Source organism: Podarcis melisellensis, assembly GCF_964234715.1.
Source record: "Podarcis melisellensis genome assembly, chromosome: 4".
NCBI classification, from domain to species: domain Eukaryota; kingdom Metazoa; phylum Chordata; class Lepidosauria; order Squamata; family Lacertidae; genus Podarcis; species Podarcis melisellensis.
The window spans coordinates 92,555,393-92,578,556 of NC_138531.1; the positions used below are offsets into that span (position 1 = coordinate 92,555,393).

Sequence of the window (23,164 nt, forward strand, 5' to 3'; positions counted from 1 at the left end):
AATACTAACAATACATTTACTTCCCCTTTTAAATTTCTATTCTGGTTACAATATATTACTATTCTATAAGAATCTATTATATCCTTTGCTGTTCCATATATTATTTTATTTCCCGAATTCAACCTAACCCTCCCCTCCACCCCCCCCACTTCCCTTCACCTGTGTGAGATCTTCCCGTCATAAGATTTTTTTTTCTAGTTGCTTTAATAAGATAGAATAACATAGAAACTGTTAAATTCTAATTACTTCTTTTGTCCTTCCACGCTTTCGATGCCTACTAAAAACCATTTTCTTTCAGCAAGTCTACCCTGACATGCAATTTTGTTATATATACTTGCTTACATTGGCTTGTTTTTAAAGTCTCCTGGTTTTTATGGTTATTTTGGGGACACAGTCGTACCATGGAAGTTGAACAGAATCCATTCCGGAAGTCCGTTCGACTTCCAAAACGTTCGAAAACCAAATCGCAGCATCTCATTGGCTGCATCAAGCTCCTGCAGCCAATCAGAAGCAACGGAATCCCCATTGGACATTCGGGTTCCAAAAGAACATTTGCAAACCGGAACAATCCCTTCCGGGTTTGCGGCGGTTCGGGAGCCAAAACGTCCAATTTCCAGGGAGTTCGGGATCCAAGGTACAACTGCATATACTTTATACTCCTACTTTTTATACCCTTTCCATTTTATAGTATTTTATATAAACTGCGTAGAGCTTTTAAATAAAAATTAACAAGTATCTAAATTTTGTTAAATGAATCATGAATAAATCAAATTAAATTAAATCAATTGGAAGTGCAGGAGGACCTATCTGGGTAGGGATCCTGGTGGCGGGAGGGGTGTGGAGTTGGGGACTTCAACTGCTCCCATCACAAACGTACTGATCCAGATAGGATATTTGCATTAACTATATGCATGGGGAAAGGGTCCCATTCAGATCCTGTGTGGCCCTCAACCTTATGGTGAATAAGTAAGAGAAAACGATAGAGGTTGGAATGGATTTCTTAAAACTGTAGTAAAAAACCTTTTAGGATTCTCCTGCCTGCCACTGCATCACTCTTAACCTTGCAACGACCTCACTTGATATGCACAATGGCTGCCTACTTTCTACGGAGTTTTCCAATTCTTTTTTCCCAATGCACATGTTCATGCAGGAAAAAGCAAAAACTCCAGTGCTGCCTCCATTGCCCACTGCTATGAATGCGCTTTTCATTGCAGGAATGTATGCTTGTGTGCACAACTTGATGCAACCCTTGGGGTTTCCTTTCTCGCTGAGCATCTTCCTGAACATCAGTTAACCCCACCTGATGGTCGACTTTCCCTGTGAAAGGAGGGGCGCATTATCTCTTGTGGAGCTGAGAGGTTCGGTTACTGAGCAAAGGGCATTTCTCGTTGATAGACCAACTCCTGCCACCCTCCAAATTTCAGGAATTTAGAGAGGAATTAGCAAGAATCAGCAGGAGAGTAGATGAAAGCTGGGCAAAATATAGATGGGCTCTCTCGCTTTTTATTCCTGAATGGATATTCTTTCTGTGAATGCAGTGTGGGGTGAAAACCGCATTCCTCATACAGTCCTCTAAGAATAAAAAAATCCATTGGATTTTGTAAAGGAGGATTGAGGAGCCCTTTTCAAACTATGGGATGTATGCCCTTCAGGGAAACCTTCCAGGTGTGGGCGGGGCCAGAGGCAAAGGTGGGTGGAGTAATTGATGCAAATTTTGCCTTAGGCTAGTTTCTACACACATACACACAACACCTCTGTGTCAAGCAAGAGGCATGATCAGAGTTCAAGAATACCTTCCAGACAGGCAAAAACACTCAGGTGGTGAAGCAGAACCAGTGAAGGGTGTTGCCTAGGGCAGACAGAGAGACTTGGAGGCCATATTAGACCTCCAGATCTGATACTTCTCACCAGGGTTTAAAGCCTTGTGTGTAGCAACAGTCAATCCCAATGGAAGGTCAGATGTTCTGTCCAAAGCCCACCTCATGGCCTCAGAAGACTTCTTCCCAATTTATAAGGACCACCTTATATGCTGGATCTGCGGAAGACCCATCTAATTTTAGCCTTCGCTTTCCAGAAGCTGCTGACCAAGCACTTCCTCTTTAATTCCAAGGCTACAAGGCTGTCTCCCAGGGGTCATATTTCACTGGCGGAACAAATGCATTGCATGCTGATTAGCCACAGGTTCAAGCCCAGGCTTCTCCAGTTTGGGGGGGGGGGGATCGTAGGCAGCAGGCTAACAAAAATGACCCTGGAGAATCGCTGCCATTTTGGAGCAGTCAGTACTGGGCTTGAAATGACTAATAGTCTGGGCTCAGACTAATGGCCTGTGATTTATTTGCAGAGCATTTCAAAGGGGGAAGGGGAATCCAAGGTGGAGGGGAAACCAAATCCAACCAGCATGAGTTACAAAGGGGTTGAGGCAGGGATGGGGAGCCTGTGGCTCTCCAGATGTTGTAATTCTACAACTCCCAAACCCCTGGCCATTGGAGGGCTGGAGGGCTGCAGGTTCCTTGTCACTGGATTAAGGCTCCTTTCTCATCATTGCTACTTTAGCACTGCCTCCCAACACTGCTTTTCCAAAGAGAAGGGGGAAATGGCGATGAGGGTTCTTATGCACAATTTTGCACAAAGCATGTAGATCACCCCTGGGACTAGTAGCCACTGCATGAACAATAAGTTCATACTGCCATGTTTCTCGTGGGTCTTCATCTATGCTGAAAGAGCATCACCAGGTTCAGGGAATGGAAGCCTCATGCACCCATAGCCATGTTCCCCATACCTGGGTCTCCAGCTGTTTTTGGACCACAACACCCATCATTCCTAGCTAGAATGATCAGGGATGGTAGAAATTGTAGTCCAAAAACAGCTGGAGAACCAAGTTTGGGAAACCGTGATCCATAAGAAAATAGGAACCTGCCTTCTGCTGAATCAGACCCATTGGTCCATCTAGCTCAGTATTGGCTACACTGACTGGTAGGGACGTGGGTGGCACTGTGGTCTAAACCACTGAACCTCTGGGGTGGCAGTTTGAATCCCCACGATGGGGTGAGCTCCCGTTGCTCTATCCCACTCCTGCCAACCTAGCAGTTCGAAAGCAGACCATTGCAAGTAGATAAATAGGTGCCACTGCAGTGGGAAGGTAAATGGCATTTCCATGCGCTCTGGTTTCCATCATAGTGTTCCGTTGCACCAGAAGGGGTTTAGTCATGCTGGCCACGTGACCTGGAAAGCTGTCTGTAGACAAACACCAGCTCCCTCAGCCTGAAAGCAAGATGAGCGCCTCAACCCCATAGTCACCTTTGACTGGACTTAACTTGATGCGGGTGGCGCTGTGGGTTAAACCACAGAGCCTAGGACTTGCCAATCAGAAGGTCGGCAGTTCGAATCCCCGCGACGGAGTGAGCTCCCATTGCTCAGTCCCTGCTTCTGCCAACCTAGCAGTTCGAAAGCACGTCAAAGTGCAAGTAGATAAATAGGTCCCGCTCTCACGGGAAGGTAAACGGTGTTTCCGTGCACTGCTCTGGTTTGCCAGAAGCGGCTTAGTCATGCTGGCCACATGATCCGGAAGCTGTCAGCAGACAAACGCCGGCTCCTTGGCCAATAAAGCGAGATGAGCGCCACAACCCCAGAGTCAGTCACGACTGGACCTAATGATCAGGGGTCCCTTTACCTTTAACTTTTAACTTTCCAGGGGTCCTTTACCTCTGCTTTTTTTACACTGACTGGCAGAAGCTCTCCTGGGTTTCAGATGGGGGACATTCCTATCCTTACTGGGAGAAGCCAGGGATTGAACTTTGGACCTTCTGCATGCAAAGAATATGCTCTGCCACTGAACTACAACACTTTTCACCAGCTGCTGCTTTAGAAACAGGATTGACATACCCCTCCTCCTCAGCACTTCCACAAGAGTTAATGCCTTTGGCCTTCACTTTATTGGTACTCGGGGACTATCTAGCTTCTCTGGTTCTTTTGACTCCCACTCTGCACCTTCCACCTTTTGCATGACTGGGGAGGTTCCTTGACATTCTGGTGCTTGGATATGTCCTTTTAATTTGCTGTCCTGTTCTTGCAGAACACCTTTCTTCTAATGCCAGCGATAGCGAAAGTAGCTACAGTAAGTTAACAGATTTTGTTTGGGTCTCCTTTTTTACTTTTGCTTGCCTGTGGTGGTTCTGTTTCTTCTCTCTTCTCCTCCCCCACCCTCCCCCTCCGCCTTCAAACTTAAAAAAAAAAATACATATATAATGCCTTGTCACTTTTATTATTGGTGCAAATGGCTTGATTTATTACCAGGTGCAAACAGAAACCAAACCACATCCACACTCTTCATGTGAAGCATGATACTGTTTTAATTTCCCAATGCATCCTGGGAAATGTAGTTTGCTAAAAGTGCTGAAAATTGTTAGAAGACCGCCATTCCCCTCCCAGAACTAACATTCCCAGAGAGGTTCAAAAATCCCTCTTCTCAGGGAGCTCTGGGAACTGTAGCTCTGTGAGGGGAATGAGGGTGGGTGGCGCTGTGGGTTAAACCACTGTGCTGCTTGGGCTTGCCGATCGAAAGGTCGGTGGTTCAAATCCCTGTGACGGGGTGAGCTCCCATTGTTCAGTCCCAGCTCCTGCCAACCTAGCAGTTCAAAAGCACGTCAAAGTGCATGTAGATAAATAGGTACCACTCCGGCGGGAAGGTAAACAGAGTTTCCGTGTGCTGCTCTGGTTTGCCAGAAGCAGCTTAGTCATGCTGGCCACATGATCCAGAAAAACTGTCTGCAGAAGTAGACAAACACCGGCTCCCTCGGCCTTTAAAGCAAGATGAGCGCCGCAACCCCAAGGTTGTTTGCTACTGGACTTAATTGTCAGGGGTCCCTTTGCCTTTTAACAGCACCGTATATTAACTGCAGTTTCCAGGATCCTTTTGGGAAGCCAATTAAAATGGTATAAGAGTGCTTTGAATGGATGACATGAATGAGGTGCAAATACTGGGATGTAGCTCTAAAACAGATATGGCCTGGTTTGATGTGTCCTTTCCAGACAATGTTTTCCTCCCATGATAAATTGGCAGCTTCTTGTGATCCAAATGTTGCCTTCCAAGAAAGTGGTTCAGTCAATATGTAAGAAAAGTCCTGCTGGATCAGGCCCAGGACCCGTTTAAATTTAGCATTTATTTTCCAACACTGACTAGGGAAAGGAGAGAAATTCCCTTTTGTTTGCATTTTTATGAGAAAGCGCCTAATTCACACACGACGAACCAAAACACAAACCGAATGGGGAAATGCATGTCATCGGGGGAAAGTGTGCACATAACAGTGCATATAAGTGCACATAAGTGTGAAAATAACAGGCAAAATGCATGGCATTGTGGGAATTGCTTGCAGGACACTTATTTATGAAGAGAGATTCACACTAAAATGCACTAGGGTGTTACTGTCTGTAAGCAAGTTGCGCAGATGTGTGGGGAACCGAATTGAAGTCTCTAAAAAAAATGAAAAAAATGAGAGAAATTAAGACTGACAGATCCATTCATATGTAACAGTTTTAAAAAGCCCTGCTGGATCAGACCAAAAGCCCATCTAGTCCTTAAGTCTGTCTTCACCTTAGGCAACCAGATGCCTATGGGAAGTCATAGAATCATAGAGTTGGAAGGGTCCTCAGGGGTCATCTAACCCCCTTGGGTGGGCTCAAACCACCAACCTTCTGGTTAACAGCAACCTTCTGGTTAACTGACCCACTGTGAGTGCAACAGTGCTCTCCCCTTTTGAAACAGCCCTCCCTTCTTGCTGGTACCCAAACACAGTGTTCAAATTTCAGGGGCCAAAACGTGAGGCTGCCTTCCTTAAACTTTTGTGGCAGCTCTGTTGGCTGCAGGGAGCATCATTTGACTACGATTTAGAGGAGGCAGGGGTTGGCACTGGTGCATTTCCAAACCAGGCCCTCCAAACCAGGATGCTACCTGATTAGGAACTGGCAGGGGTAGATGGAGAGGAATACGGAAAGTTGCCTTAAATCAGGTCACACTGTTTGTCCAAATAGCCTCATGTTGTCCGTTCTGGTTGGCAAAATTATTTCACATCACCCCGCTAACTGGCCATTGAACTAGATGTGTTAGAGGTTGAACCTGTGATTTTCCGCTTGCATGGGATTGTGTCCAACTCAGTTTTACTCAGAGTAGGTCCATCAAAATTAATGGACCTAAGTCGGGCACAGCTATAACTTTCTCTTACCACCAGCCTGGTGGTGGGAAATTCCATTTACAGCGCAATGCTGTGTTTACCCAGAAATAAGTTCAACTGAATTCAGTGGGGCTTACTTCCTAATAAATGTGTTTAGGATTGCGGTCATAATAGGCTTGGCTTTGAATGTAAAATATCCCTGGCATCTCCATGGAGGGCTGAGAACAACTCCCACCAGAAACTCTGGAGGGTAACTAGCTAAAGGCATAGCCAATGTATGTCCTCCAGGTATGGTTACATTACTATTCCCATCAGGTCCAGCCACCATGGCCATTGGGCAGGGATGACAGGAATTTTAACCAGTTCTAACCATCACCTTCAATGGATTTACTCTGAATATGGAGAACATTCAATACAACCCACAGATTAATTATGTTCTCCTCTAAAATCAACTCCTTTGAGGCATTTGGGAACAATCTGTGATTCAGCATTTAAAAGCAAAGGTACTTGATTAACTCAAATTGAACCTAAATTTTCTTAAAAGAAACTGGAGCAAAGGAAAGGAGCTTCCTTCCACATCAGACCAGTGCATGTTCAAACCAGGCCTGAATTATGAGTAGACTTTGTTGGTGCAATCTGAATGGGAGCTGCACAACTGTATTTCCAGAAAGAAAAACATTGCAATCATTCCCAGTTTTCTTCTGCTGTTTCCTTAACATTTACAAGCCATTTGTAAAGTGTGTGTGTGTGTGTGTGTGTGTGTGTGTGTGTGTGTGTGTGTGTGTGTGAATGAAGCATGGAGCATCTCTCTCAGTGTACACTGAAATAACCATGGGTTTCATACCCTCTGTAAATAGTCAGAATAGTAATCCACTCTACTTTCTTCCAGCTAAACAAGATATTTGACAGGTTACATTGACATAATCTGAACTAACATTAATTGACTTGCAAAGCAGTGCCCAGAAGCTAAAGATAGGGGAGAAACGTGTTCAGTTCATATTTCAACAGAGACTTACTTAATTTGCACTTCCTGGACCCATCTGCAGACTGAAACGCAGCTTCTCTTTGAAATTCGCACTTCTCCTAATTTTGCAATTCAGGTCTCCAACCAAATATAGATCTCTCTCTGTGTGTGTACGAAAAAGCAAATATTCAGGGAAATCCTGCATTAAAAAGTGCATGTTACTGAACATAACACAGAGAAATGCATTGCATTTAGGAAATTGGCTTGCAAAAATTAAGAGAAATGCACATTAAAAGTTACATCGATTTTGACACAGACTTTTCCCCAAAAAAAATTACAAGCTGTTGCGGAAATGGGGCAAACTGAATTGAAAAATGAGAAACCAAGAAAAATGGACATTGATAGATTAATCCGTCCCAACCTGGGCAAATGACAGATGCTACCATCTGCATTTTTATTTTTATTTTGCATAACCGCCAGGCATCATGTACAGGGTCAGCTCCAGTCTCAAGGATGAGGCATTCAGTATAGTCTATCATGAGTCCTGAGGTGTCACCAGGCTTAGGCATGGAGTGGTAGGCTGACAGACAAGGAAGAGGAACAGGAAATGACATCAGGGGTGGCGGAGACAGGGAAACAGAGGCTGGAAGAGCCAGGTACTTCACTCCTCCAGGAAACGACTGCTCTGGCTGGAGAAGCAGGACTCCCACCTCCCCTCTTCCTTCCCAGGAGGAGGAGCACAGAATCCAGGAGGGTAGCAACCACCAGTAGGAGTGGAGGAACCAGAGTCAGATGGGGAGGGCACAACCTAGTTGTCTGGGACCCAGCAGCACTCCAGTCACTGGAAACTGACACATCTTCCCCGATGCAATGGGCACCTGCACACTTGACAGTCTTGCAAGACACAAGAGTCTCCCGAGTAAGCTCCCATGGCCCCATCTTTAAAAGCTTGGTGGGTGGGCATGCCATCCCATTGGGACACCTCCATTGCTTCTGTGCAGTTTGGAACTCCTTGCCCCGATCTTGGACTCCATAAGCTTGAACAGCTTCTTCTAACCCAGCCTTTCTCAACCTGTGGGACCCCAGATGTTGTTGAACTACAACTCCCATCACCCCTAGCTAGCAAGGCCAGAGCTCAGGGATGATGGGAGTTGTAGTCCAACAACATCTGGGGACCCACAGGTTGAGAACCGCTGTTCTAACCCAACTGGTCGTACCTCTCCTGTCACCCAGCCTGAGCATAAAGGCTGCTTACGGAGCCTGCCTCTCTAAAGATCTCTCCTTTCCTCTCAAGAAAGGGTCTGAACCAGACCCAGGAGATACTCATTTTCTGGTGAGCCTCCCCAGCTGGTTTCCTTGGTGCCAGTGGTGCAATGAGATCAGTGCCAAGTGGCCACGTTGGTAGTCTCCAGAGGCATTACCGCCTTCATCTCCTTTTGGTATCATTGCCTTCCTAGAGGTGGTCGCTTTCTGACCTCTCCCTGTTTGTTTCCCTTCTGTTAGAGGTGGAGAACAGTATAGCATTATTCTGAGTCAAACCATTGGTGTGTCAAGCTCAAGTATGGTCTACACCATGCACCTCCAAACTCAGCCCTCCAGCTGTTTTGGGACTACAATTCCCATCATCCCTGACCACTGGTCCTGTTAGCTATGGATGATGGGTGTCGTAGTCCCAAAACAGCTGGAGGACCAAGTTTAGGGATGCCTGGTCTACACTGACAGGCAGATGTCTCCAGGATTCCAGACAGGGCAGGGGGTGGGTTTTCCCTATAAAGAAGCCTGACCATTCTTTTTATTATTATTTAATTCCCTCCCTACTGGTTTCTGGGAGGATTAACCATGCCAGTTCCAGCCTGGTAGAGTTGTAGGGTCTGATCCTGAGACCTCTTTGAGGAACAAAGCTGCCTCTGGTTACCCTCCCCCAGAATACCCCTGGAATACCGTATTTTAGAGCCTACCTCTGGCAAGTAGGAGATCGATGCCTGTCGAGATTCCCACAGGAATGTCAGGGTCCTCCATGGTGAACACACACACACAAACAGGCTGAGAGCTTATCTTTCATTGGTGAAGAAATTCCACTCCATCTGACCTGTCTGGTAGACCTACAAGTTAGGATTACACTTTAGAAAAGTTTTCATTCTTTAAAACTAAGTTGCCCGGATAAAATTGTTCAAAATTGTGACCAGTAATGTTCCCACTACACTCACATGCGCGCGCACACTTCATTCATCAAATGCATTCAATTAAAAGTACAAAGGAACTGACATCAATTGCTCAATCGTTTCTTCGTCTATTTAGCCTAATTGCTCAATTGGCCATAATTGCCCGACAAAACTAATTGGGCGATAATGAAACAAGCTGAGTGTGTGTGTTTGAACTAAACTAAATGATTAAAAGCAAATGTCTGAATTGCTTGCAATGCATTTTTTATGCACCTTTCCAAATGTTGATTCTGTCGTTAGAGAGTGCGCGCCTTTCTGCAGTCGGAAAAGAATTTGCTTATCGGTAAATTTCCATGCACGCTACCAAACCAACTGCTACAACTTCCGTAATTTATACTTCAAATTTGCCTGTGAAAAGTAATACGTAGCAACATTTAGATAGTGCATGTTGAATGTTTCCTGTTAAAGGGTTTTCTCCCAAAGACCCCTCGTCAGCCAACTCATTGAAAGAATCTGGGAAGGTGCCTTGTGCCAAATCAGATAACTTGTCCATCGAGACTACCATTGTCTACTCTGACTGGCAGTATCCCTCCAGGATCTCAGGCAGAGAAAAAAACTTTCCCATCACCCACTCCCTGAACCTTGTAATGGAAGATGCAATGGATTGAACCTCAGAGCACTTACACCCACCGGACCCCACAATTTAACTATGATCCTTCAGGACCTCTGGCATTCATACAGGGCATCTGTGTGTACAAAGGCTCTCCACTCAGTGAATCACATAATCAGAACAGTCTCCAGCTTCAAGGCCTCCTGTCCTTCCACTGCTCTGAAGTTATGCAGCAATTTTCCAGGTCTCCTTCAAATGGCTACCTCCACCCTGCGTCTGGTGCTCCTTTCTGATTCAGAGCTGGGTGAGCCAACCAAACCTTAAGTACGTCGAAGGTCGATTCTTTGGCATTCCTTCTGATTGCCTGATTATTGATCACGTTGGGCTGACCCCTTTTTTAAAATGTGAAATTTCCAGAGGTGCCGTAGTCAGCGACTGCAGCCAAGCAACAAATGATCTATCCGTTTTCTGCCTTGCTGCTGTTGGCCCAGCTGCTAGTAATCAATGAAGTAGCTTCTTTGACAGCTGATTAATTATAATTGGGTTACGTTGACAGTTTAAACTGCTAGAGAATTCCGAATGCATTTTGGAACGACTCTGGTTTGAGCATCCTTGAAGAGCTGAAATTGATCTCCACACGGGGTGGGGCAGGGGGGGCATCTTCAGAAAGTCTGTTTGTCAACAGTGATTCCCACCCCCCTTTTTTCTTCTTTTCACAGGAGGGCAAGAAGATTGCATTCTCTCCTACGAACCTGTAACAAGGCAGGAAAGTAAGCAAAGACTGACGTTCTACTAAACATGTTTGGACCAATCAGATGATCGGTAGATGCCATCTATTCATTCTGGAAAATGAGGTGGTACAGTCCTGAGATGGCAGGAGGGGACCATACCACTTCACAGTGTAAAGGGGGGGGGTGTTGCACAAAAACTCCCTGCCACGAAAAAACTAGCAGAGCAGGATGAAAGCTCTTTTGGCCCACGTTCAGTCCACTGTGGTAGTTTTCTGACTAGCATGAGACACTTACTTGTATATGGGGAGCTGCATTAAAAAAAAATTGATACCTCAGCTTAAGCGGTACAGTCCACTGTCACGTTTTAGAATTTTGCTATCTCTTTCTGCTGCCACTGTGACCCAGATTTCGCCTCTGTGACCCAGTCCATCCATGTACTTCAGACTGCAGACAGGAGATACGTATTATGTGGGGCTTCCCTTAGAAGCTGCTGGTGCAAATCGGCTGCTCACTGGGACATGATATCACCAGTGAGAAGAGTTGAACCAATTGCCAGTTAGCTACTGGGCAGTGTGCTGGCTTTGGTATATAAAGCCCAATACAGCTTGGGACCAGGGTAAACTGAAAGATCATTTCATTCCTTAGCCTCCTGCAGATCTTATCAGGCTGTCCATTCCACCTCATACAGGAACAGGGCCTTAACTTGTTGTGGAACCAACCCTTCAGAATTCTCTCCCATTGTCTTCTCAGAACCTACTGAAGACCTTTTAAGTTTAGGTCCTTCCCAATCTGCATCCATGTTGGAATTATTTTTAGGATGTTGCCAGATGTTTTATTTGTTTTTCCACTCCTTTTTTTGCCCACCTGGGCTCCTGCAGGAGGAAGTGTGGGTTATTAAACGAACGAGTGAATTACATTCTCTGGTACTATCCCAGCTGGCTTGTACCATTTTGCTTATGTGGTTTGACTCCTTACTCTAAATAGATTTATTTACGTTTCCAACTCCCACTTTGTTTTACTAACAACCAACCTGTCCAGGTAGCTTTTGGCTTAGAAACAGGGACGCAGGTGGCGCTGTGGTCTAAACCACTGAGCTTCTTGGGCTTGCCAATTGGAAGGTCGGAGGTTTGAATCCCCACAATGGGGTGAGCTCCCGTTGCTCTGTCCCAGCTCCTGCCAACCTAGCAGTTTGAAAGCATGCCAGTGCAAGTAGATAAATAGGTACTGCTGTGGCAAGAAGGTAAACAGTGTTTCCACGCACTCTGGTTTCCGCCAGTGTCCCGTTGCGCCAGAAGCGGTTTAGTCCTGCTGGCCACATGACCCAGAAAGCTGTCTGTGGACAAACGCCAGCTCCCTCGGCCTGAAGCGAGATGGGCATCACATGCCGTGGTCAACTTTGACTGAACTTAACCAGCCAGGGGTCCTTCACCTTTACCTTTTTTACCCTTTGGCTTGGACATAGCAAAATCTTTTCTTTTAACTCCCTGAGTGTGTTCAGTCCAATTCATTTCCACCAACAGGTAAACATGAGCCATTGACTTGCCATCGCACTTTGCTTTAAAGTTTCCATCATCAAGATGTTCCTTTTCTTTCTGCATTTCAGTTAATTACACCAGACCAGTTATTATCCTTGGCCCAATGAAAGATCGAATCAATGATGATTTGATATCTGAATTTCCTGACAAATTTGGCTCCTGTGTACCACGTAAGTATTATATTTTCTGAGACCTATTTCCCCATTTTTCTCTGTTTAATGTTGGGGCAGGGGCCTTTTTTCCTTTCAGAAACCTCATTCCTGCATGGGTAACCTTCCACGGGGCATATGTCATAGGTATGTGGGGACAGAGGCAAAACAGGAGCTGATATGACTCTTTTTTCATAATAATCATTTTTATTAAGTTGTCAATTTTACATTTCAAAATAAACATTTTACAAACTTTAAAGTATCCAATGACTTCCCTTCTTCTCCTTCCATGGTTCATTTTACATATCATACATATATTTTACTATAATAAGGTTACCAGATTTTTTTCAATGAATCCAGGGACACTTATTGTCCTGAGAAAGCTGTAAATCTGGGGACTGTCCCCAGGAAACGGGGACATCTGGTAACCTTATACTATAGCCATTCAAATCAGTTTTCCACCTTAACATCCATCAAAAATTATTTACTCTGCTGAATTTATCTTAACGCAGCCAGCGTTTTCAGCTGTATACCGTTATTTCCCATGTATTCAATAGATGTTTCCCACTCTTCTTTAAATATATGTTCCTCTTGCTCTCTTATTCTGCAAGTTTTGCATATTCTGTCCACTTAAGTTGCCCGTCCTCTTTAGTTTTGACCTCTCTCACTTTCCATTTGGGGGCTAACAAAACACGGGCTGCAGTTGTTGCATACCTAAATATCCTTTTCTGACACCGAGGAAATGGGAAATGCTGATGTGACTCTTACTCTTTTGGCTACATTCAGGCAGACATTTCTGCGCCTAGTAGCCATGGATAGACTTTGCCTCCATGTTTGCTTCTCCAACATACTAATTCTGACTTGAAGCTGTGACAGTACGCTTCTTATCTCTCCTGCTGCCTTTCCTCATGATACCTTACTAAAATAGCATCCATTTTTAAATCTGGTGCTTATGCTTTTATTACAAGACCACCACATATGATGAAAGGTGCCTTCTTCTTTTACACTTCCCACAGATATTTGAACTCGTCTTACAGATTTTGCTAATTTACTAGGAGTCAGAGCTGTTACAGCATATAGATATGCAGATAGAATCATAGAATTGTAGAGTTGGAAGGGACCACAAGGGTCCCTACAATGCAGGACTCTTTTGCCCAAGGTGAGATTTGAACCCACGACCCTGAAATTAAGAATCTCATGCTCTACCAGCTGAGCTAACCCAGATGGGCATATATATATATATATATAGATAAATGAATGAGATATTGTTGTTGCTGCTGCATGAAACTGGTGAGGAAATGGGTGTTTGTTCCTTGATATCTGAAGAGGAGAATCAAGATGTAGACGTATCTTTGGGTTGGCGAATTTCATTTTTGTCTTGGTGCACTTACAGAAAGCTTTATCCTGCTTTGTTTTCCATCTTCGCTCTCTACCCCGCCCCTAGATACAACTCGGCCAAAGCGCGATTATGAAGTGGATGGTAGAGATTATCATTTTGTCATCTCCAGAGAACAAATGGAAAAGGACATCCAAGAGCACAAATTCATAGAGGCCGGACAGTATAACGATAATCTTTATGGGACTAGCGTGCAATCTGTCAGATTTGTGGCAGAAAGGGTAAGTTTGTTCCCGTAGCAAAGGTTGCGGCAGATAGGCAAGGGAACACTGGGGTGGGCAGATGAGGTCTCCAAAATGCCACAACGCCATCAGAGAGGGCATGAGACAGGCCTCCCAGTGTTAGCTCCACTGCAACGAAGAAGACCCCGTCTGGTGAACCACCTCTGGTAGCCACCAACTGTAAAGGAGATGAATTTATTTGACCCTATCTACATCAAGCTGTAATCTATCTTTATCACCAAACTCCGAATATAATTGCACATTGTATTAATTAACATTCTTTTTTAATAATATTAGTGGCCATGTGACGATTTTAGCCTACAAATTTTATTGTTTCATGTCTTAACTTGTATATTAAGGTACTTTTGTAGCTCTGTTTAGAGTAGGTAATGTCTTGATAATATAAATGTTTTAAGTTTTTTGTATTAATCCAGCATATTTTCTTTTAAGTGTTGAACGATTCTGTGTACGTTGAGGCAGCCTTTAGCTATGCGCAATAAAACTGACAGAGACTGAGACCTATGTGAGAGGGCAAGGCGCTCTCTTATTGGCTGAAATCATTGCAAGAGTTAACCAATCTTCACCTGCTCCCAACAGGGCAAACACTGTATACTTGATGTATCAGGAAACGCCATCAAGCGACTACAAGCTGCGCAGCTGTACCCCATTGCGATCTTCATTAAGCCTAAATCCTGGGAGCCGTTGATGTGAGTACTTGTCTCCTTGAGACTGCTTTTAAACCATTAAGGGTAGGAGTATTCCATGCCACCCAGAATTCAGCTCCCTGCCATTTCTAGGATTTGGAACATTGCATAACATGGGGTGTGTGCTTTCCTGGTGTGCAGCTGCCTTTGGGCATTGCTGGTTATGTTCAAATCCAGGAAGGGTTAGTTGCACGTCTTCCATTGGTGTATGTCATTCAAGACAGAAGTACTGTTTCTGGAGGACAGGAGACAGGCAGGTGTGGCGGACTCCTTGATCCTGAATGGAGTAACTGTGCCCCTAAAGGAGTCATTCTAGACTCACAGATGTCCATGGAGGCACAGGTCCATTCTGTATGTCCAGGGTGGCTGTCTGCCAGCTCCATCTTATACGTCGGCTGAGGCCCTACCTGCCTGCACATTGTTGCACCAGTGTAGTACATGCTCTGGTTATCTCCTGCTTGGACTACTGCAACGCGCTCTACATGAGGCTACTTTTGAAGGTGACTCGGAAACTACAACTAATCCAGAATGCGTCTGCCAGACTGGTGACTGGCAGTAGCTACCGGGACCATATAACACCAGTCCTAAAGGATCTACACTGGCTCCCAGCACATTTCCGGGCACAATTCAAAGTGTTGGTGCTGACCTTTAAAGCTCTAAATGGCCTCGGCCCAGTATCCCTGAAGGAGCATTTCCACCCCCATCATTCAGCTCCAAGGGCCTTCTGGTGGTTCCCTCTCTGTGAGAAGCCAAGTTACAGGGAACCAGGCAGAGGGCCTTCTCGGTAGTGGCACCTGCCCTATGGAACGCCCTCCCATCAGATGTCAAGGAAATAAACAACTATCTGACTTTTAGAAGACATCTGAAGGCAGCCCTGGATATGGAAACTTTTAGCTTTTGGTGTTTTATGGTGTCTTTATATTATACTGGAAGCCACCAAGAGTGGCTGGGGCAACCCAGTCAGATGGGCAGCATAAAAATGATAAAATTGTTGTTGCTGCTGCTGTTATTTGCATCTCCCCACAAGAGATACACAAGTCACTGCCTCCACTGTTTATCAGAGCCTAACTTAGATGATGCATGAATTACAGTTACAGATAGGTAGCCGTGTTGGTCTGCCATAGTCAAAACAAAACAAAATCCTTCCAGTAGCACCTTAAAGACCAACTAAGTTAGTTCTTGGTATGAGCTTTCGTGTGCATGCACACTTCTTCAGATACACTGAAACAGAAGTTTCCAGACCCTTCTATATAGTGAGAAGGTGGGGAGGGGTATTACTCAGAAGGGTGGTGGGAGTGGGTGATTGGCAGATAGCTGTGATGAGCCTGTTGACGACTCTTAACGACTGCAATAGGTATTACAGGAAGAAGCAAGGTGAAAAGTGGCTTTGTCATGTATAATGAGATAAGAATCCAATGTCTTTGTTCAGGCCAGGTTTCTCCATGGTTTTAAGTTTGGTGATAAGTTGCAATTACAGATCTGAAATTACATGAATTACAGATCTGCTTTCAGACATCACCATTGTCAGGCATGGGCCAAGGCCCACACTCCAGCATGGGGCCCGCTGCAAATCCTGCTGTGCCATTTTACCATAACACTCCTTTGGGGGATTTACAGCAACACCAGAGTCGTCCGCGACTGGACCTAATGGTCAGGGGCCCCTTTACCCTATACCTTTACAGCTCATCCAGCTTTGGGTCCACTGACTGAGCCCCAGCTGAGCCAGGATGAGCAAGTTAAACAGGCATATCTTTGGCTGATCTAATAATAATAATAATAATAATAATAATAATTTATTATTTATACACCGCCCATCTGGCTGGGCTTCCCCAGCCAGTCTGGGCGGCTTCCAACCAAATATTAAAATACTGTAATACATCAAACATTAAAAGCTTCCCTAAACAGGGCTGCCTTCAGATGTCTTCTATAAGTCTGGTAGTTGTTGTTCTCTTTGACATCTGATGGGAGGGTGTTCCACAGAACGGGTGCCACTACCGAGAAGGCCCTCTGCCTGGTTCCCTGTAACCTCACTTCTCGCAGGGAGGGAACCAACAGAAGGCCCTCAGAGCTGGACCTCAGTGTCCGGGTAGAACGATGGGGGTGGAGATGCTCCTTCAGATATACTGGACTGAGGCCGTTTAGGGCTTTAAAGGTCAGCACCAACACTTTGAATTGTGCTCGGAAATGTACTGGGAGCCAATGTAGGTCTGGGGTTGGGTTCTTAATGCTAGCTGAGCCCAGCTGAGCCAAGAATCAGTCAGCCAAACCAGAGATCCCCTGCACCCTAAGCTGTTGATCCTGGTGGATCTCGCCATAGGAATGCCCCCCTTAGTTGCTGAAACAGGAGCGCATAAAATACTATTTTTTGAGTAGCTTTCTCCTTCCTTAGCACAGACACATTTGGTGCATTCCCAATTCAGTCAGCAGGCAGATTCTTCTTCCCAAGAGCTGGGTCAACTGTAACAAATGTGTGTTGTCATGTACTTCTTAGCCAATTCCTTATGCATCGCCATGCACGTAATTTTCAGCATGCTTCGCACGTGGCTTACGCTGTGCAGTTCGTTTTGGCAGGCGTCTCTGGTTTCATCCAGAGTTTCGGATTATGGTTTCATGTCTCTCTGCTTTCCTTATCCACGTGCCGCGGCCGATTTCCTAAAATTAACCAGTGCTTGGAAAGGAATCTATATCCTCCAACCTGGATGCCCTGCATGCCAGTCGCAGATGTGTGGAAGCAAAATGTGATGGTCATTCACAGTAGTGAAGGGAAAGCTGTTTGCACAGGGTGGGAGCTATTGTTGTCCATGTTCCAATTGGAAATGAGTTTGGGAAATGAACTCTCCGACAAATTGAGCCCTGGCTGTGTTGCCATGGAAAATATCGCCTGCCCTCATTTTGACTAAGCAGCATAATGAGAGAGACCTGCTTCTGAGGTGTATTATTACTGCAGCGATAGTCAACATGGTGCCCTCCAATGCCATTGAAACTCATCTCCCATTTTGGCTGCAGTTAACGGAGTCCAACAACATCTGGCAGTTGGAATCCAACAACATCTGGCAGGCAGCATGTTGCGTAACCTTGCATTACGCTCTTTTAATATGAACATATTTTAGTGCTCCTACGACATCAATAGTTTATAGGAGAGTTCTGTTTTTCAGACGCCACTCTTTTTGCCTTAGTTCCAGAGCCTCTAACAACAACATGGTCTGTATGAAGGCTTGAGGATTTACTCTACTCCCACCCCAGATAAAAAAGTTATTTAGTTATTGTCAGAGCTGCCTCTAGGTCCCAGCTCACAGAGGACCAATGCTAGTCTGTGATAATGTACAAAAGTCTTTATTGAAGTTCAGTTTCCATTTCCAAGCCGCAGCGTGCAGCTCTACGTCTTAGAACCTAGACCGGCGAAGCTCCGTCTGAGTCCCCGCCCCCTATACACCAGTTTAAGACTCTAGCCTTACTCCACCTCTTCCGTTGCTCTTTCCTCCTCTGGGTCCTTCTGCCCCCCGGGGTCTCCTCCTTTCTGGACTCTTCTGACGCTGACCCCCCTGACTCTTGTCCCTCCTTCCGGCGGGCTTTAGGACCTGGTTCCCTATCCGGGCTACCTGCTGTGCCGCTCGCCTGTACTTTTGAAATGGCAACCTTCCTCTTGACCGTTTCCGCGCTCTCCGATGGAGGCGTGGTCAATCCTGACTCATCTCCTCTCGCTGGTGGTGAGCACACTGGTCCCGATACCTGGGACTCCTCCCCCCCCCACTGCGCTCTGGTGGGGAAGCTGGTCCTGATTTCCAACTGCTGCTCTGGGAGTCCCCGCTGGCCCCTTCCTTCTGGGGTATCCCCCTTGGCACCCCCCTTGCCCTGGCCATCGGCGCCCCCTTCTGTGAATCTTCCGATTCGCTGGAGAGACTCAGGGAATCCCTCGGACCACTGTCATCGCCTGCGCTCCCCTCGGATTCCTCCCCCTCGCTCTCCATTTCCTCCCTCTCCTGTGCCTCTGCTCCTGAGCCCCTGACAGTTATTTATTTTTAAGATAACTTGTTGGGGCTTATTTTGGCTGCAGCAAACAACTAATGAAATGGTGACGGATCTCCCTTACCTCCAATGTATCTCTAGGGAAATGAATAAACGTTTCACAGAAGAGCAAGCCAAGAAGACGTATGACCGAGCAATGAAATTAGAACAAGAATTTGGAGAATATTTTACAGGTATGCATTGCTTGAGAAGGTTTCCTGTGGCTAGAGAACCCCCCCCCCCCCCGCGCTCAGCTCAAGGAAGGGCCACATTCCCTTATGGACGCCATAGTAAATATTTCTATATGTGCATTTAACCTAATAAATTAGCATAGGCAAAATCTTTCAACCTTTTTTTGGGATGATGCATTCCATCTTTTGGGGAAATGCAGAAGTGGAGACTCTAACTGCCTACCCAAAATTTTTACCCATGTGACTGTTAAGAACCTTTATTTCTTTTCTGCAGCTATTGTCCAAGGAGAAACCTTAGAAGATATATATAACCAATGCAAACTCGTAATTGAAGAACAATCTGGGCATTTCATCTGGATTCCTTCCAAGGAGAAGCTATAAGTTCGCCAGTTCACCTCTGATCACAATGGAAGAGCATTTAGAAGAAAACTTAATCCTATCTTATTTGGAAGCTTTCTTGGGTTGTGATTTTTTTTTTCCCGGGGGGGCGGAGGGGAAAGTTACTTTTACGTTTCTTGCAGTCAATGTGAATTTTTTTCTGAATGTACAACACAAAGTGTTCGAAGCCATGAAGGACATTGATTTGGTCATAAAGGGTAGAGAAAAGAAGAAGAAAACCTTTACAAAAATAAGAGAGAGAGACTTTTGCCATATTAACAAGGAAAAAAAGGAAACTGCTAGCCGTGAGCTCATTGCACCACTGGGCAGAGATGGACTTTTGACGCGGAAGAGCCGATGTCTGAGAAAGCTGGCCGGCAGTGCTGCCTCCACCCCAATCTGTATTCTTGGCTCACCTCAATGTGTTCATCGATGGCTTTGGAGAAGACGTTCCCAGGCCTTGGACCTCAATATTACAGCTCAATCCTGCAAGGAGCATCGCTCTGACTCCGATGGGTAAGGCGGACGCTTGAAGCGGACATGGATGAAGCTTGTATTTAAACAGGACGAGGAGCTGAGTTCCCTGCGCCTTGCAGGATAATATCCTATAGGACCTGATCCATCTTCCACCAAACTCTGGAAAGACCTTGAATAGCTTGTTCTGGATGTTGGATCAGGGACTTCTGCTGGGGTGGGGTGGTTGGTTTTTTCGTTTTGGTCATAGCGCATTTGTATTTGCTACACCTCGACTTTCGTATAACTATGCACATCAGGTTTTTGGGGGGGTTTTTTCTGAAACCAATCGGGAGTATTATTTTTCCCTGACCACTTCAGACCCACAATTTCAACAGGTTTGTAATGCCATTGAGGGTCCAGGCAACAAATTTCATTCCACATCAGAACACTCACGCATTTAAAAAGAAAAAAAAAACTTTGGGGGTCCAGGGTACTTAAACTTGACAGTGAGGGATACAATTGGGAAAAGCTTTACGTTTTATTTTGATTGTCTATATTATCATTTATATAAAGACAGAAGGCACTTAACAGATGGAATAATTTATTTAAAGAAATCTATATTGATGTATAGGCGCTAATTTCTATAGGTGACAAAATATTTTGTGAGATATTTTGTAAAGATTAAGTAATTGAAAGGTGAACTATTTTTCACCCTTGGCTGGCTGTAAAATGCAAAGGTCGGGGGGGGGCGGTTTCGAGTTGCACTATGCCATTATTTTCCCCAGGAGATTTCCTCATAATCTTATTTCTTAAGTTCTAGATGTTATTTTTTTACCTTCCTATCTTGAAGGTGTTGTGTTCTCCTCCCTTTTTATTCTAGCTGATAAAATTTCTAGGCGTTGCTGCACTCTTAAAGAGGCACTTAGGACAAGAGAAAACAGATCTCAGAATTAAAACGGATTTCTGCCCCAGAAATAAAGTGTGCAGCCAGGTGGGTGTTAGTATTGCAAATGGCTGCTGAGATATCAGAATCAGGTTACTGGAAAGAGAATTTCAGTTCTTGGGGTTTTGAGTTACTCAGTTTCTCCCAGAAAAGATACACATGGATAAAAGTGGGAGGAATTATGGGATGGCATTGTTGTGCCAATGACACCATGTGGGCGCTGCAAAAATCTTGCCTGCATGTGGAGCCCCATTCCACACACACACACACACAAAATAACCCATCTGGAAGCACTCAAAATGTCAGTGGCCTCAACACAACTTCTGTTTCGCTTTGAAAATAATTAAGACAGTCGCCATTGTAAGATCTCTTCCAACCTCTTCCCTTGGGAACTGTTGATAGAGAAATTGCCAAAAAAAAAAAGCAATGGTGTATTTTTATTTTTATTTTTGCTGGCAAACCACTGACAAAGTGTTTGTTTCAAGGCCCACAATACTTGGGGTAATGTTGCAAGTGGAGCATTCCATGTCTGGAAGCTACCTAGAAACTATGTTTTCTAATCGCAGGAGAGTAAGAAGAGCCAGCTATAGTGTGTCAGGGATGTGCATGCACAGAGCATTGACAGTGCAACCCTGTCCATGCCTACCAGAAGATAGCCCTGTTGAGTTCAATGACGCTTACTCCCAGGTGAGTAAAGGACTGCAGCCTGAATCTCCCATATGTGGCTGGCGTTTGGATATTAGCAAGCAGCTGTTTGGATTATTTAGCACTGCAGGAAGAATGGGAAATTATCTTTTGTTGCCACTTGGCTTTCAAGACCAGGTGATCTTTGTTGCTGGCTTGTTTTTCAGCCTGGGCGGGGATTAAAGACAGCTCCTGCTTATTCGCTTGCAGGAGTCCATCGTTTTACATCACTTTTCTTTGGCATCATTATGATATGCTTCAGTTTGTACATACGTCTTAAGAACCAACATCTCAATTCCTCCACTGAAAATCTCAACCACGAGCTCCTGTTTTAAACATTTCAGGCTCTCGTCTAATGATGCAATCCAGAGGAGACACATTGTCACGGGGGTTTGAATGATTCACTGTGCACTTAAATCCCACTGACTACAGTACCTAATTTCTCCTGGATTGGAATGTACAGCTCCTGATAGAGACCTCTATGGCTCCCCCATCTGCTCCAATCGATGGAGCAGTTCCGAGGATACTCTTTTGGGTAGAGGAGCACCATTTGTACACTGGAGCACCCATAGGTGCATGGAATTGCATGCCTGGGGAGATGGAATTAGCTGGAAATACAAATAAGAAAAAGCGAAGGCTCGTGAGAAATTCTATAGGCCAAGGTTGTCACTGATCTCTAATGTAGCATTTTCTAAGACACGAGGTGCAATGTTATGACCTCTGACTTGCTTGTACTCACAATCTCCTTCTCAGATGGGTCTTTATTGATCTCCCCCATTTCAAAGTGTGGGGAAGGTGGGGCAAGCAAGACAATGAGTCAAGGAGTAAATAGAATCACCCAAGGCTACATGGTGAAGGACTCGAAATTCATTTTGCCTTCATCATGTGACTTGGTGTTCACTTGGCCACACTGGCCCAGCTAAACTTTCCTTAACATCCAACTTAAGATGGACACAAGAAAATGTGTTCTTCTCTTAGCGCTGTTTGCTTCTGTCCAGCTAGCTCCAGACTTGCAAAAAAAGAAAAATCAATCAAAATATTTTCCAAATCAAAAGGGCTAGAAACTTGGTGGTTTTTCCTTTAAAGGGGGAAAAAAGGAAAATTAGTGATATTTGGAGATCATTCTGCAGAAATCCAGAGAAGTTCAAATCCTTAGGAACAATTGTTCATTTTTTTTATATCAGCAAAATGTTGTTGTCTCAGGTCTAGAGGTCTAGAACACCTCCTCAAGGACCTGATGCAAAATCTTTCTGTCTGATTTCCAGTTCTGTTTTTCACCACTCCCATCAGTCTTTCTGTTTGTTCTGTTTTGTTTCTCAGTTAAGCATGTAACCTTCCAAGAGAACTATCCTACTGATAAATGTTCTGTTATGTCATGTGCTGTGCTTTCCAGTTTGGCAGTACCACTGTGGCTGACTACAATCAATTTCCCATCAGTCCTTGGTTACTGTAGTAACTTTTTTCCCTGTTTCCGTGTGTGTGTGTATGTGTGTGTGCGTGTACGCGTGCGTATGTATGTGTGTGCGTGTTTGTGTGCTTCCAGCTTAGAGTTGCCATTGCACTTTTTTTAAGGAAAGAAAGAGAGGGAGAAAAATCGAGAGAAGCGGCAAAAGAAGGCTGGCTCTCTTTTAGGATTTGCATTTCCATTTGTTTCATGTCTCGATAACTTATGAACTTTGTGTTCCTTTTACAGCCGCATTCGCACCATGCATTGAAAGTCACATGATACCAACAGCATGGCTTCCCCCAAAGAATTCTGGGAGCTGTAGTCTGTTACAGTTGTTAGGAGATCCATGTTCTTCTCCCGGAGCCACAATTCACAAAGTGTTTTAGCAATCGAATTGTAGCTCTGTGAGGGGAACAGGAGG

The 23,164-nt window shown here is 44.9% G+C and overlaps 1 protein-coding gene and 1 long non-coding RNA gene across 2 annotated transcripts in view; one reads left to right on the forward strand and one right to left on the reverse strand.

The window, feature by feature from the left end:
* The window catches only part of DLG2 (discs large MAGUK scaffold protein 2), an 852,330-nt gene extending 829,454 nt beyond the window's left edge, over window positions 1-22,876 (forward strand). The window contains exons 22-28 of the mRNA XM_081909134.1: window positions 4,073-4,114; window positions 10,623-10,673; window positions 12,238-12,339; window positions 13,763-13,935; window positions 14,533-14,642; window positions 18,747-18,838; window positions 19,110-22,876. Of these exons, the coding sequence (XP_081765260.1) occupies window positions 4,073-4,114; window positions 10,623-10,673; window positions 12,238-12,339; window positions 13,763-13,935; window positions 14,533-14,642; window positions 18,747-18,838; window positions 19,110-19,216 (677 nt within the window). The 3' untranslated portion in view covers window positions 19,217-22,876. The remainder of the gene's footprint in view (window positions 1-4,072; window positions 4,115-10,622; window positions 10,674-12,237; window positions 12,340-13,762; window positions 13,936-14,532; window positions 14,643-18,746; window positions 18,839-19,109) is intronic.
* On the reverse strand, window positions 7,542-10,613 carry LOC309369395. The gene is made up of 2 exons (XR_014168088.1): window positions 9,984-10,613; window positions 7,542-9,233 (listed from the first exon to the last, which is right to left on the reverse strand). It is a non-coding gene; the product is annotated as an uncharacterized lncRNA (long non-coding RNA).
* Window positions 22,877-23,164: the final 288 nt, after the last annotated feature.